The following is a 15715-nucleotide window of genomic DNA, read 5'->3' as shown; positions in this document are numbered from 1 at the left end:
ATCGTGATTATAAGTACCTCCGGGGTTAAACGAACAAAAAGCTCGTTTTTTTGAGTCATTACGACCACAGTGTTGGGCGGTCAGTTGGAAAACCGAGCGGAGCGCTGTAAGCGGGATAAATCACTATACTATATGCTGTATGATGACAGTGTCGACTGATTTTCCCTAAAGCACTTGTACTGTAGACCCTCGCCGGTGTGGGAAGATCAAAACTGCTGATTCTGCTGGCTTTCTGTGTGATGAAGTGCGAATTATTCCCAGACACATTGGGCACAGGTGACAGGTGAAAGTCTTCCCGATCGCATTGCTTTCATTGTTGAGTCCCCTTAATGAAAATAACCTGAAGGATTCTGTACGGAAATATCCCAGTTCTCTATAGGAACCAATACTTACCTATACAGCACTGGGACTTTTCTGTAAAAAACGTATATATGTACACAAGTATGGGTTATTTTCTTATGGTGAATAGTACTTTTTATGGAGTAGTGGAAAAAAAACAACCAAACAGTACAGCCACTAGCCGCATATCTTAAGGAAGTGTTTAGATTTATTCTTACGTGGTATCAATTTCTTGTGATTTGTAAAGAGAAATCGCATCAGATGAACCGGGTGCATTCAGTCGCCATGGAAAGATCTATAAACAGTGTCTGGTAACCCCTACCACCGCCTCTGCGTTTCGTTCTCTTTAGGACACATGGTTATTCAGGCACAATACGGTGACTGACACGTGTTTCCCTGACAGAGCGCGGCCCTTCTAGAATATCTACACAGTATATACTGCCTGCTGTAATATCTGACCTTGGTAAGCAGTTTTACTGTAAGTTTACGTTTTGGGGCTAAATCTACGTTTCCTCGTGATCCGCTGTGGGCAGCTGCCTTCTGAAGTTTGCGTTTTAGATTCAATGGATCTGAAAAGTATTGAAGCAACCTATAAGCCAAATTATGCTATTTTTTAACGTATCCTAATAAAGTAGGATAGTTTATTAATTGGAAAAATTCTATTAGTCAAATCGTTTTTCAACTCTAGGTGCTACCCTCTTTGAGCGCATTTACTTATGAGCAAATATACAAAATGTAGGGTATCCTGCATGTTTTCTCTGTACACCCTGGTTTTCCTACCAATTTCCAAAAATATACTGGCACCAAGTCAGTTGGTGTATTAAAATGGGGATCTCAGTATAGTTTCAGCAAAGCTCCTCTACTGCAGATTTTACAGGTCACCATTAACTCTTTGATTTCCGATGATCTGAAAGAATGTTACAGTCATCAGCTAAACGGGTAATTTATCAAATCAAGTATTTTAGAGATCATTTGGAACAGAATTCAAAACTCCCCTTCCGCCCTCCATGCGCAGAGTTTCCTTAATTAGACAAATTGCTTGTTTACATGATCAATTACATACAATTATTGCAAAAAAAAATAAAGCATCTGATGTAGGTCAGCCTGCAAGTCTGTCCGGACTGTTTGGGAGGGTCTTGGTGTGTTTGTGTGCGTACCCTGTGATGGACTGGTGTCCCGTCCGAAGGGTCGTCTTCGTACCCCCCCATGAGTCAGACAGTAAGCACCCTCTCCGATAATCGATGAATGGAATTATAATGGTAGTAATGAATTCTACAAATAAATATTAGTATAAATAAATACCGAATTCTGAACTTATCCCACAGATAACACTTCCGTTTTCGGAACATTCTAGTTTGTAGTTCTGTGCTGTGCAACAGAATGTGCCTGAGTTTGCCAGCGGTGTCAGTGTGCAGTAGTTACAGTACAGGGATCACTGTCGTTCTCTTTCCAGCACCCTCCTCTAAAAACAGTCTGAATGCAGTTTTAATGGTTACTGACCTTTGAGCACAGTGGTAGTGCTGTTATGCTGCAGGGAAGCCAGTGCACTCAAAATAGCTATACCAGCCTCAAGTTCTGTGTTCAAGGGGATGTGCAGCAGGAGGCAGGAACAAGCTGCCCAGCCATGCTGGTGAAGCCAGTATCTCAGGAAGCTACTGGACGAGATACCTTAGATCAGTTATTTACTATAATTTGGGTTAAATGGGCCAGATGGCGTCTTCTTGTTCGTAATGGTTCTTATGTTCTAATTTAATCTTGGTGTTCATAGCATAAAGCAGACCGAGAATGATGCCATGACAGTTTGTGTAGGACTGTCTCACAGCGGTGTCTGTGTCGGAGACTTGCCCCCTGACCTCTGTTCCGTCCTGCACTTTTGATGTCGGAGGTGAATTTTGCATGAAAAAATGTTTTGTCAATAAAATAATTAACAGGCCAAATTACAGACACTGCAGAATAATTTATTTGACCTCATTTATCACACAATATTTTTTTTTACCCCTAAACAGGACAAATTACAGAGATCACAGTCTGTAATTTTATTTGACCCTTAAACAGGACAAATTACAGACATTACCGACTAACATATTTGAATTTATTTCTCACAGACTGTTTTTTTTGACCCCTGCAGTGTTGCTGGTGTAATTTTCTATGCAGTGTAATTATTTGGAGAGCCACCTTCCTTCTTCAGCGTTTCAAGGCCTGCAGAAAGAGCAGACTAAACTCTTTGTGTTGTGGCGGATGCACTGGTTCAGATTAATTGCCTTTACGGCAGGGCCAGCTCTGATAAATCCATGGCCAGATATTTGAAATCCTCATTAGCCTTACCCTGAGTGACAGAGCAGCTTCTCTCCCTTAGCGGTACAGAAGGGCTGTGCTATCTAAACCAGTTGCACACTTTGTTTCTCATTTTTCCCTAGTTGAAAAAGAGAACAAAAAATGTTTGCCCACTTAAATTCTCTCCAGGTCTTATTTGTTTTTGCACCATGAGAGAATGAAAGTGGTCTGACAGACTGTTGTGATCCGCACTGTTGTCTACGAGTAGACATTGTGAATGCCAGTCTTTGGATGGAAAAGGTTTTTAGCCCGTCTTCCTCATCAGGGTGTTCTTTCTTGAAGCCCCTGAGTTGGTACTGAGGAGAGGTCTCGAAGTTGACTCCATTCCATCACCCCTAAAGAATACCTCAATCCAAATTCGTACTGTGTGTGCAAGGGATAACAATAAGTTGTATTATATCAATAAAAATAGAAACCATAACTGGCTGCCCAGTGGTGCAGTAGGTTAAGCTGCTGCCATATGTGTGGAGTTTGCATGGTCTGCCTTGACCATATGGGTTTTCTGTTGTTGTTCCAGTTTCCCGAAGACATGCTGTCCTTTTGCGTTGGCGTCTCCAACTTGTACCTGATATGTGTGTGCTAAAAACAGGGCAGGCATTTCATCCAGGGTGTGTCCAGTGTCCTGCTCCCCTTGTGTGCCCGGTTAGGCCCCGGGCAGTTCATCATGACTCTGTTTTGGACTAAGTATTGTTGAACATGTCTCCTCAATGACCACCGAGATCCATTATGACCAAGTAGGCAGGACCCCGGTCTGACGTCTCATATGAAAGTTCTGTCTAGACAGAAGAGAGCCACTTCCAGTGCATGCTGCTCAATTTCTGAATGACGCTAAAATGTGGGGTTTGTTTTGTATTTATTAGCCACATACCTTTAATTAATTATCTTGCAATCATTGTTTGTGTATAATGTTATGCTGTTACCCATTGAGACTGTGGCCCTGTTTATAAACTGTTGTGGAAATGTGGAACAGAACGGAAATGTCAAGCTAGTTTGAAGTTCAATTCGTACAATATTCTCACTTTATTTAAACTGAACAACCGGTTTAGTGGAGAAAAGTCAAATCAAACTGAACAACAAACAGGCAGGAGATGTACAATTTGTGTTTTTCTTTATACTGTATAAAATGTAAATCCTCTGTAAAAATGGAGTATAGAGAGAAAGCAACTGGGGAGGTTCCCTCAGGCTAAGTCTGTGATTTCCTGTAAGAAGACACTGTATCACGTCTCAGTCCTGGCTTGCTCAACTTAAGTGTCATGATGTGGTAAGTGGTATGTAATTAAATCAGCACCTTAGGCAGCTTAAGAAATGAGGCAGACTGAAGTCACTGGGGCTGGTATTGTTTGCTGCTCTTGACGATTGCTAGTCATACTCGGTTAATGACATTGCCCAGGCCTCAATTTCAGAAAGTCCAATACAAATGATAAGAGGTCAGTCAACCCAGCATTTAGTTTTATTGATTCTGTTGCTCTCTTGGTTTGTGTCTAGTAAGGTAAAGAACAATTTTGGAACTTCCACTCCAACCTCTCCCACGGGTCAGGGGGTCATCATCTGACCAGTACACTTTCCACAGCAGAAGAGCTCAGGTTTTGTGGGTCATTCCAAGATCCATTTCACCTTCTGTTTACAGGTTTATCAAACGAAATTGTGAAGAAGTATTTAGTGGTGAAGTATACTTAAAATCAGTAGAGACTTCAAACAAACCTGTGTGTTTTCACGTTTGACACATTTAAGCTTTGCTGGCATTGCATCAAAAATAATAAGATGCATCTTGCTGCAGTATGCTACAGTCTGTCTTACATGGAAAGAGGAGTTAGACGCGTAGCACTACATCCATCCATTTTCTAACTGCTTTGCTCAGTGTAGGGGCACAGGGAGCTGGAGCCTTACCCAGCAAGTGATGAGCGCAAGGCAGGATACACACTGGGCGGGACGCCAGTCCATCACAGGGCACACAGACACACTCGCACCACGGTCAGCAGCCAGAAGCCAGTTAATACACCAGCATGGCTCTGGACTCCGGGAGGAGATCAGAGCACCTGGAAGAAACCCAGGGAGAATGTACAGACTCCGCGCAGACAGCACCCCACTGGGAATTGGACCCAGGGCCTCAGCACTGCGGGGCAGTAATGCCAACCACTTTGCCACCCCATAGGGCGACATTTTGGGTATTGCATAACTAACGGCGAAGGTTAAGTAATTAAGTGTCTTAGAGAAAAATATCCATGGTAAGAATTTGCAGGTAGTTGGTACCCACTGAATCTAAGCAGAGAAGTATCAACTTAGGTTGGGATAGTGAACCTGGCAGAGTGGGGTTCGGACTTGACAAGTACTCTGGCTCACCGCAGTGGCCACTTCTGTAATCGCGGAATGGCAACGCTGCAGAGCCTGGTGAGGATGAGCCAGTAGTGGCAGACAGCTAGCTGGCCATCTGCATCTTGCAGGCCACAGAGCGGTGTTCTCAGTTCATTGCTGGAAATGTAATTCTGCCGTTTTCAGCTAAGAAAGCTGAATATCAAAACGTGAGCTGAAGATGTTTCCCACAGCTGGGTCACGCCAGATGCGCCTTGAAGCAGTCCACACCTGGATTGGACCTGTATTTAAAGTGTATGTTCATCTTGAAAGCAATGTCTGAAATTGAAGGTATTCCTTGCTTACCAATTCTATTATCCCTGCTAGTGACCTGTAACTCGATACTTAAAACAAAACAAAACAATCCAGCAGTCGTTTAATTAAGAGAAGATTTTGACCACCAACTAATCATTGAAAACTCATTGTGTGTTCAAATGTTTTGTTGCAAAAAAACAGAAGTTTAATAGGAATTCATATCTTCCTATTCAAAGCGAGTCAAAGGATTTTTTGCAATGCCTTTTACTGAATAGGAAATAGGCAATGCTTTTATTTTTGAAAGAAAAATGAAAAATACATGTATTGCACAGTATATTGCACTTTTAATTCTAGTATTAAAGCAGTGTTGTGGACACGTAGTGTAGTCGCAATACAGACGGCTCTGAAGTGCACGTGGCAGTCGCTGTTTCCTGCAGGCTGTTATTCCCTTCAAAATGCTGTAACTAGTAGATCGTGATTGTGCTGCAGTTGTGGACGAGGAGGAGATCATGAAGTGCTGAATTTGTACATTGGGGGGAGACGGTCGTCAGTGTGAGTGATGTGCTGGGTGGTGGGCTCCCACACCGTGCTCGGGCCCGGACTGGTTGAAGAGCTCCGCGCTGGCGGGTCACGTCCACGTGTCCTGCTGGAGTTTCTCCCCCGGCCTGTGTGTCACCCCCAGAGTGAGGGGAGCCCTGCCCCACAAGGCTAGATAGTGAGTTTAAGAGCCCATGTATTAGGTCATGCCTGCTTGTAAATAACTGCCACAGCAGGGCAGCCTCAGGTTAAGGTCTGTCTTAGTCTCTCTGTCTAGGAAATGAAGCTGTGGGCCTTTCAGTACAGCTTAGTATAGTAGTTAGTAGTTACAAAAAAGTAATATGCAGTGTCATTGTCTCTGGTGAAGTGATGAGGCATGTTTAGGAATGTTATATTGTTTTTGCTGATCATTTGTATTTAATCTCTCCTTGCAAAGCCTGTATTAATATAGTTCAGGTGGGTAGCTGCGTCAGCATCCTTAGACTGCAATGGAGCACACACCTGAAGAAGGCTCCATGGCCGAAACGTTGTTTTCTTTTTTTTCAGCATGGAATAAACCTCTTACTTGTTCCTGTATTAATATAGTCCAGACGCTTTTGTATGTGAAATATTCCTAGTGTGCTTGCAGAAGAAATATCTCCTGTGTGATGATCACAAAAACACTCTCAGTTTTTTTGTTTGAAGCCTGTTGATGGAAGAGAACCCTCTCAAAACACCTGTCCCACTGTAGTATAACTACATGTTCTCAATAAAATGACTAAAGAAAGCAAGTATGTATAAATAAATTGTTAATTATCAGTTTAACAGTTTACCACAGAGCTCTGATGCATTACACGGGGTCTGTAAAATCAAGTTGCTAGGCTATTGGCGCAGGGAAAATGTATACTTTCACATAATGTGCCCAGACAGGTGCTCCAAGCTCGGTGTGTGACGTACAGTTCACCTGAGTCTCTGCAGCTCCTCACTCAAGCCCTTTAACAGGGCCCTTTTTTCTCCTGCCCCTCACGTCAGAGAAACAGGTGTTCAGGTAATTAGCTGAATGTGCTCTTGTCTAATGTTTGAAATTTCCTCGCTTCGTGGGCCTGTTGTTTACATATTAATAGACTGGAACTCGGCGCCAGAGAACAGTTTTCCCCTTAAACACGAAATACAGTACAATAAAAAAAGGCTTTAAACTTTGCTAAAGTATTGTGCCCATATGTGTTGTATAATCTGACCTTCTTTATATTAAGTAGTGAGCATTATAACGTAATGTACCCTTGATTACAGTGCAGCTTATTTCTCTCTCTGTTTGCAGGGAAACTACAGGAAATGATGTGTTTCAGCTGCACAGCTCTGAGACTGAAAAGCCAAAGGTAATGTGTTAAAACTGACAAATAATAACGGTTCAGAAATGACAACAGGACTGGTCAGTCTGTTATTATTTAATATGGCCATGTGAGGGTTGTCAGCCAGTTCTTTCATGGCATATGATACATGCATTGACATCATCCCTAAATCCCATCATCTGACCCCAGGGTTTGGCACTGCTAGGTCTTCCAGTTCGATCACTGCGAGACTGTTTCCGAAAAGGTCTTTATCTGGACACTCCCTTTAATAATCTGAACACTTATTTGTGCAGCGAGTCGCAGTACAGCCTGGCTTTGCCGAAGAACGGTCTGTGGGAGCACATTGCCTTCAAGCGGGGGGAGGCACTTCTTTACACCGAGAGTTGTGGGAGTGTTGGACAGGCTGCCCAGCCATATTGTTGAAGCTTTTCAGGAAAAGGCTGTATGCGATCCCAGGCTCAATTACCTACTAACTACCAAACAGGCTAGATGTGGTGAAGGGCTTTTCCCATTTATAACCTTTCTGATGATCATAATGCTGATCATCTGTGAATTTCTTCGCTCATCCGTCCTGTGTCTGTTTTTACAATATGGGAAGCTAATTTAAAGTTGATAGTGGGGGTAGGGGGTTGTATTTACTGTATTTTGGAGAGCCCTGACTCCTCTTTGATAAAGCTGACTTGCAGGAAAAGAGATTCTGATTCGTCCGCTCTCCCCTGACTGCGCCTGTGTCCCTCAGGAATGTCGCACTCCGGGGCAGCGGCGTCGCTCCCGCCTTGCTCAGCCCACCCTCGTGCCCAGGGGACCCGGCCCGCTCGCGGAGACTGTACTGCGGGGTGCTGGGCGCCTTCCCCTCCCGGCCCCTGGGCGGCGCTGTGACGCCGGCGGGGCCTCCGCACGCCCCGGTCCGGTGGTGGCACTGCAGCGGGCGGCTGCGCGACGACTCCAAGGTGGAGAAATCCCTGAAGTCTCTGAAGGACAAAAACAAGAAGCTGGAGGAGGGCGGGCCGGTGTACAGCCCCAGCGTGGACACGGAGCCCGCCAGGAAGTCCCTGGGACAGAAGGTGGTGGACGAGGTCAAGCACTACTACCACGGCTTCCGCCTGCTCTGGATTGACACCACCATCGCCGGCCGCATGCTGTGGAGGATTCTCAACGGGCACGTGCTGTCGCGCCGGGAGCGGAGACAGGTTTGTCTGCTGCGCCCTCCCCGCGTTACAGAGTCACGCCGAGGCGCTTCAGAGGCCAGACGCTGCCTTCGCCCGGGGAGGATCGGAATGTAGTGCCTCGTTGCCCTGCTTTCTATATCCACAGTGAAGTTGTCTGAAGCAAAAAAAGGAAAGAGTATCGGCCTGGTTAAAATGGGCGTCGACGACTGCTTTTCAAACCAAAGTAAAACACAAAAGGCCCACAGTAATGTGTAAAACCTCCAATTTGCATCACAAAGTAGACTCAATTTTCAGGTATGTGCAGCGCTGTATACTGTGATTCAGAACAAGGCAGCTCAGCTTCTGGTGAAGTGATGCGATCCTGTGACATTGTAAAGAAGCAGGCTTGTGAATACACCTCTTTCAGTCCAGTAGACGTATTGCTCTTAACTTCGACAGTTTTGACAAATACTACTTACTTGTTAACTCTGCACGCGGCTCACGTCGGAACATTTCCTCTGTGAGATGTCTGCTGCACCACCTGTACTTCGTCACTCATAGATCACATTTCACTAGTCTTTCACAGTGACTAGAGAGCAGGACGGGCTGCATCACATCGAGATTCGCTCTTGTGACACAGGGGTTTGTGACAACATGGCGGTTAACAGGACCTTCCAAAGTTCAAGATATTTTGCTTAATTTGAAATTTGTACGTTTTTTTTCCTATACCATCAATGAATTTATTTTAGCACTGAGATCTAATAACCAGTCTGAGAAACTGGGACTGCAGTTCCCCTTTAAAGGAAATGAGTGACTGGGCTGGAAGGGCAATATAAAATCAGGAGAATCAGGAGAGCAGGGGGCACTACTTTACCCAAAGGCCTGTGTGTTGAAGTCGATACCCTAGTTCTGCGGCTTCTTTCAAGAACTGGCTGGATGAGCTCTTTGGATTAGTTCATTTCTAGTTCATGTCTAGTTCATTTGGTCTTGTTTGCAACTGTTCGTGTGTTCATGAGCAGAATGGTTTGGCTTAGTCAGAGTTGATGTTACATGTGACTGGACCCGTTGCTGTGAAGGAAAATGACCCAGGTTCAACATACAGTACCATTAAATTTGTGAGGGGCTAGATCTTCCCCCTTGCATGAATGGGCATACTACATTATTTCTGTAACACCGCTGTTTTATTTAAAGATGAAAACTGTGCGGGTTGGTTGATCATTGTGAATCATAGCTGTCTAAGAGGGTTGCTTCTGAAATGGCTTAGACAGGCGCGATACAACTCCATGATCTTTTTGGAAATGTGGCACGAAACCTGGCCTTTCACTTTTCAATAGATCTGATTAGCCTTTATAACTGTTTAGAAATTTGACTTTTGTTTGTGTAGAAGTGACGTATTAAGTAAAGCTTCTTGGCCTTTAACTGAAAGATTTGCACCTGTTGTCAACACTCCCATCAAGGTCATGGAGGATGGAAGAACTGAGATCTTTATATAGATCGTTTATACAAGTCATGTTCTGAGCTTCATTACTCATTTGAGAACCACACATTACTTCCTGAAGCGTGAGTTAGTAACACATGGGTGTGGGCCTGTTTCCTTTCTCCCTCACGCTGCCTGATGAGAGAACCTCAGCAGTAGAAAGAGGATTACCAGCTTCAATATCTCTTATCACCTGCTGGGGAGCAAAGGTTCATACCCAATATGATTATTCCCCAGTGGCTATCATTAGGACTGGCTAGTGCATCAAGGCCTGTTAAGGTAATTTAGGCAATAAAAAATGTAGATCAAAGAGTTTTAGAGTACTTGTGTCAGCATGGTCATTTAACTACTATGTGAACAAACTTTTTTTTAAGGTTATTCGTTTAAAATGTGTTTGCTTGGCAAGTCCTTATTAATGGATATCAAGAATTCTGTATTTGTATTTTGCCAGAATATCAAAATCCTTAGCATTAGAATACAAAAAATTACAATACTCTATCAATAATCTACTGTGTTTTACATGTAGAATTTGATATTTTGCAGGCCCATCCTATCTGCCTCAGCCTATATTTTTGTCGCAAGTTCTAAGTGAAGGGTGTTCTGGAGTAATGATTAACACAACTGTCAAGCCCATGCTGTAATAGAGCAGTCAGAAGTGTGTGTTTCTTCCTCCAGAATGTTAATTGGCATAGATGAACATTTGGCAGTTATATGAAGAAAACTGGCTGGTTAAACATGTTGCTTTTTGGACAACATGGCGGGTTAAACATAATTAGGAAAAGTCTATGTCTTTTAGAAACGCCACACGTTCTGATGTATCAATCAATCATAAGTGCATTGATTCCTCCATTTCAGGAATGAAAATGATTTTTTTTACATCAATACAAAGTTAGTTAATCTGTATATTTATTTGCGTGAGAAAACAAATATTTATGTAAGAAAACAGATAATATACAGAGGCTTCATATCCTCTGGGAAGGGTGGGGATGAATATTTTTGTATTGTGCCACCCGGTTCCGACAGGAAGGAGTCCTGGGTCTTGTGGCTGTTAGGCAGGGCTGGCTGTCGGAGGAGTCCCGCCTGTCTGGTTCCTCTGCCCTGATGGGGACTGGGAGTATAACAGTGTGGTGTGTCTTCTGTTACCCTGGGTTTGTGTCAAATTCCGTCCACAAGGTGACAGGGAAAAACAGGAGCTTTCTATACGTATGGAAACAGGGAATAGTTGTCCTGAGAAAAAATCTGCTTCCCCGTTTTTTGAAGAGCTCATTCAAGGGCATTGAAAAGATGAGGTCTTCGTGAGCTTTTCATTTCTAGCTGCTGTGACACTCCTTGTGTGGAGTGTTTTTGTCATTTATTAGCATGAAGCACACCTCTGTCCCCGTGACGCTCACCGTGCCTGCAGGCTGAGTCTGGGAATGTGCAGTCAGGGCGAGCGTCAGCTGCCCCGTTCACAGTTCTCAGCTTTTCTTCTTGGACAGTGACAACCGCACTTCCGGGTCTCAAATTCTTCTTGTCATTCTTTTGATTTTTTTGCTTGATTTTCCCTTCAAAGGAGGAAACCATTTAACCATGTCCTTATTACAAAAATAAGTCAAGGTGGTGATGCCGTCTGGAGCCTCGGGAGGTTGTGTCCCTGAGGCCGCGTTTCCAGGAAATGAACTCCTCAGGCCTGCCAGGGACTCCCCTGCGTTTACAGCTACAGCACGGCTATTCAGGGCCGCACACAGGCTCGCGCTGAAGATGTATTAGAAGATACTAGAATTCAAATACAAAGAAGGACAGTAATTCAAGCAGGTATCTGCGTCAGCATGCACAGGCTGCAAAGGAACCAGTAAAGGTCTATTCCCTTGCTGAAAAGGGAAAAAATGAAACAACGTTTCGGCTGTGGAGCCTTCTTCGGGGGTGAAACTTTTCTCCTCTTTTCTGCGTGGGATAAACCTTTTCTTGTTCCTTTCCAAGTAAGGACAGTACCATGAGGGGAGAAAGCTCGACTGCAGGGCTGAAGGTGTTCTTGCTGTCTCACTCATTCTAAGGCTGTGGAGGTCAGTGGGCCTGCAGAAAGGAAGGGTGCGCCACTGCTGCCATCAGCTGGGTCTGGGAGTTCTCGGGTGCTCTTCGGAAATCTTTTCACTAATCGCGTCACACAAAGTTAGTTCTAATAAATCCTGAAGTAAATGCAGTTGAAGTAGTATCCTGCACAGCACCAAATATTCAGTGACCCCTTTTTGTGTAGTTATGATTTTGCAGCAAGGAAAAATCAGGATACTTAAATGACCCTGACACCTCTGTTGTGTTTTAATTCACTTTTTGTCTTCGTCCCTGGGGCTCCTGTTTACCTGGGGTCACCACACCAGAGGTTTAGCAGTCTTATGTCTTGCAGCAGGTGGTGTTGTCTTAACGCAGGTTCCCTAACTGGCTCTGCTGTCTGGACGTCTACACTCGCGTTTGCCGATAGCCTATCCTCGGACAGCTGAGGTGTGCTAATGCTCCTGAACTTGGCTCTGCAGCAAGCTGCTTCAGCAGTGTGGAGTAGGAGGACTCCCTGTCACAGCCAGGACTGGCCTTGTTCCTCATTAAGCACACGATTATTGCTGCGCTGTACCCCGCCAAAGTGGTTTACATGTTTCAACAAAGCAAAGGTAGATTCATTTCTCGAAAATCGTTCACCTTTTATAGAGCTGTGCATAACCAGTTGCTTCTGAATTAGAAATGTGGTGAGTCATATTACAGGTCTGTGAAAGTGTAGCCCTGAAGCCTGATTTAGAAAGAGAGCTGTTTGTTCGTATCAATGCAGACACTGTGCACTGTTTTGCTTGTTCCAGCAGATGGGTGTGTACACAGCACATACTGGCTCGAGATTTGAAATGGATACCATCAGGGAGGTGTGATTAGTCGATTCAGGAGGTGAGGGGGAGACCAGGACTATTGAAAGTAGTGCTCTTATTTTCAATACTGCAAACACTGATCTGAAAAAAAACACATTAACAATAGAGATTATAGGGTCAGTGACTCAAGGGGTGTAATACTGTTCCAACCAACATATTTTAGTTTGTCTTTGCAGTCTTTACTGACATTTACCTTCTTTCACCCAGAAAAGTGTTCAGTCTGAGCATTCTGACTATTCTCACACACAGGAAAATTGCGGAAGGAAATTGTAGGAAGCCATTCGCGGATAAACAACTTCCAGCTCTGTGGCCTGAGATTCAACACAGAAATTGAAACTAGGGTACAGGTTAGGTGTGGGTTATCATCTTGATGCTGAAGCTCCAGGACTCTCGCCACGTCTGCCTGAGAGAGCCCAGCAGCATCCCCATGATGGCTCTGCTTGTAGTAGCAGTAGCAGTAGTAGTTGCAGCAGCAGCAATAATAATGTTATTACACTTAAACAGCACTTTTCTGGACATTCCACTCAAAGCACTTTACAGGTAATGTGGACCCCTCAACCACCACCAGTGTGCATTCCCACCTGGATGATGCGACAACAGCCATAGTGCACTCACAGAACGCTCACCACACACCAGCTATCAGTGGGGAGCAGAACATGGTGATGAAGCCAGTTCAGAGATGGGGGTTATTAGGAGGCCCAGGTGGAGTTTTGCTGATGTGCTTATGAACAGGGCAGTTCACTTAGACTGTTTAAATGTGTATCTTCCAGCTCATCTTTGTACACGAGAATTTTTTCCTATTTATGTGTTAAAATAAAAATTTGTGTTTTAAAAAATGAGATCAATGTGCCACTGGAGTGCTGGTCTTAAAAGTGAGTAATACTCCTTGTTTGTCTGAGCTGATTTACACTGTGATGCTTTGGAGATGATTTTATGAACAGCCTCAGTGCGACTCAAGACATTTATACACAGTGTCCTACAGACATACTGGGAAGGAAAGTCAAAACTGTTATTTTTACTCCACAGTAAAGCCATTTGACTGTGTCCATGAGATTAATTCAGTGAGAAGTACAGTATAATCTTCGGGCTAATTCCATACATTTGATCATATTGGGGCAAAAACAACCCAACCAAATTTCAACCCGGTGATCTCAAGTGACCAGCACTGTTGGTTTAGATTCAGTTCTAAATACATTTCAGGGTGAAAGAGTCAGTATTTGGTTCTATATCCTCTAGGGTATCTTGGTCAGTAAGTAATCCATCTTTTAGTCAGTCACTACATGAGGTTTGTGACCCAGTGAGCTCACCAGACTCAGTGTAGTCATTTTGAGCTCCCGCCTGTCCCAGGGGTGACCGACATGACCAGTCCAACATGTTTAACCTTGTCCTCCTGGTGAGCTCCCTGGTTGCCTGCCGTTTTTGTTTTGGGTCACTGTCCTGCTGCGAGGTGAAGCACTACCTAGTAAATATTGGAGCATTTTCTTCAACTTAAGCAGACTGAATGGATGTGTAAACTTCAGGATTCATTCTGCTCACAACAGAATGATACGGGTAGCATAAACAGTAATGTTTAATGGTTGGTGTCATTATAATTAGGAGCATTTCAATCTCTTTAGGCATACTTCATTCGCTTCAAAGGGGCACGACCTCTCCAGCAGGCAGGCTGAAGGCCTATACAGGACTTAGGCCTGTACTTACTCTGGTTCAAATATAAACACAAACGGCGCATTTTTTCCTTTAAGCAGGAGTGCGAGGGAGCATATACATCTCAATGCCTTGGAGATAATGCTCTTTTCAGGTTCTGTAGTTAAAATCCTTCACCTTAGCTGGCGTTTCCAGTGCTAATATGCAAGTGAATGAAAGTCACGGGGCCCGGAGTTCTCAGTCCGCCAGGGTGGGGGGTTGAGTCCTTTCAGGATGCGTCAGGGACCACCTGCGGCTGTGGGATTTGCGCAGGGATCCCCGCGGTTATCTCCTTTAACCTCCCCTCACCCTTCCTTTCTCCTGGGGCGCCTGGCCACGGAGGAGGAACTCTGGGTGAATTCACAAAGTACTGCTGCTCTTCAAAAACACTTCTGTCCTGGAAGATATTTTTTTGGCGAATGTAAACCACCCCATTTGATTTTGCTTTATAGGTAAAAGTTTTGTTTTTCCCTGCTTGGTGTTCATTTCAATCTTATCCAGTTGCCCTGTTTCATTTTCTTTTAACATGGAAGCAAGAAGCATTTAAACTTCTTGTTTTCTTCCTATAGCTTCTTTTTTTTTTGTATTCGTGGATGTAATAGAGGGACGACATGTTTAAAATTAAAAACTACAGGGGCAGCTTTCATTCACTCAGGCCTGCGAAGGGAAACAATCTTGGTGCGACTGGCGGTTTTCACAGAAAGCAGAACCAATTCGTTTTCCACACTTGTCTTGTTTTTTTGTTTGAAGCGAATATATCAATGCTTTAAAAGGCTCGTTATTTAAAAATGTGTGCCCTGGTGTGAAATTTTTATCTCTGTGTGGTCCACAATGGCGTGTTGTCCTTCAGAAGTCCTGAGCCGGCCTACAGCTCACTGAACTGACTGCTTGAGCTGTAACCAGTAGGCCTGGCTCTGCCTTGCAGTCCTCCCAAGTTCCCCTTCCTGTGCCTGTTATTATCTGAGCTCTGTAGCGTTCTTTCACCACAGGGAGAGTCCACTTGCTGGGCTGGGCTGACCCAGTTGTGCGCTTGCTCTGTTACAGGCAGCCTTTGAGAGAGCTCTGCAGAGATAAAGTGCATATGCTCACACATGGGAACAGAGGCAGAAGCCTGATTTTTATGCATTTTAAAACTGACAAACTAGATTTTTAAAGTGCCCGTCTTTAATATGTGCCCCTGATGAAACATGAAAAAAAAAAGCTGAACGTAGCAGCTTGTAGCTCTGTAAAAGAGCTGTTTGGAACACAAACATTGCCTCAAGCCCATGTATATTACTATATTGCAGTGGTTCTCTTCTGAAAAGAGAAGAAAGAAAACACAACATTTCGGCTGTGGAGCCTTCTTCGGGTGACATGGAATAAACCTATTGTTCTGTTACT

General features: G+C 44.1%; 1 protein-coding gene across 5 annotated transcripts in view; it reads left to right on the top strand.

The window, feature by feature from the left end:
• letm1 (leucine zipper-EF-hand containing transmembrane protein 1) overlaps positions 1-15715 on the top strand; it is a 33464-nt gene that overhangs the window by 505 nt on the left and 17244 nt on the right. For all 5 annotated transcript variants that reach the window (XM_015344386.2, XM_015344387.2, XM_015344385.2 and 2 more), the window contains exons 2-3: positions 7112-7169; positions 7882-8332. In XM_015344386.2, the coding sequence (XP_015199872.2) occupies positions 7112-7169; positions 7882-8332 (509 nt within the window). The remainder of the gene's footprint in view (positions 1-7111; positions 7170-7881; positions 8333-15715) is intronic.

This window comes from Lepisosteus oculatus, chromosome 1, assembly GCF_040954835.1.
Source record: "Lepisosteus oculatus isolate fLepOcu1 chromosome 1, fLepOcu1.hap2, whole genome shotgun sequence".
In the NCBI taxonomy this organism is placed as follows: Eukaryota; Metazoa; Chordata; class Actinopteri; order Semionotiformes; family Lepisosteidae; genus Lepisosteus; species Lepisosteus oculatus.
The sequence above is the reverse complement of the archived record's forward strand: the minus strand, read 5'-3'. Positions and strand labels throughout refer to the sequence as shown.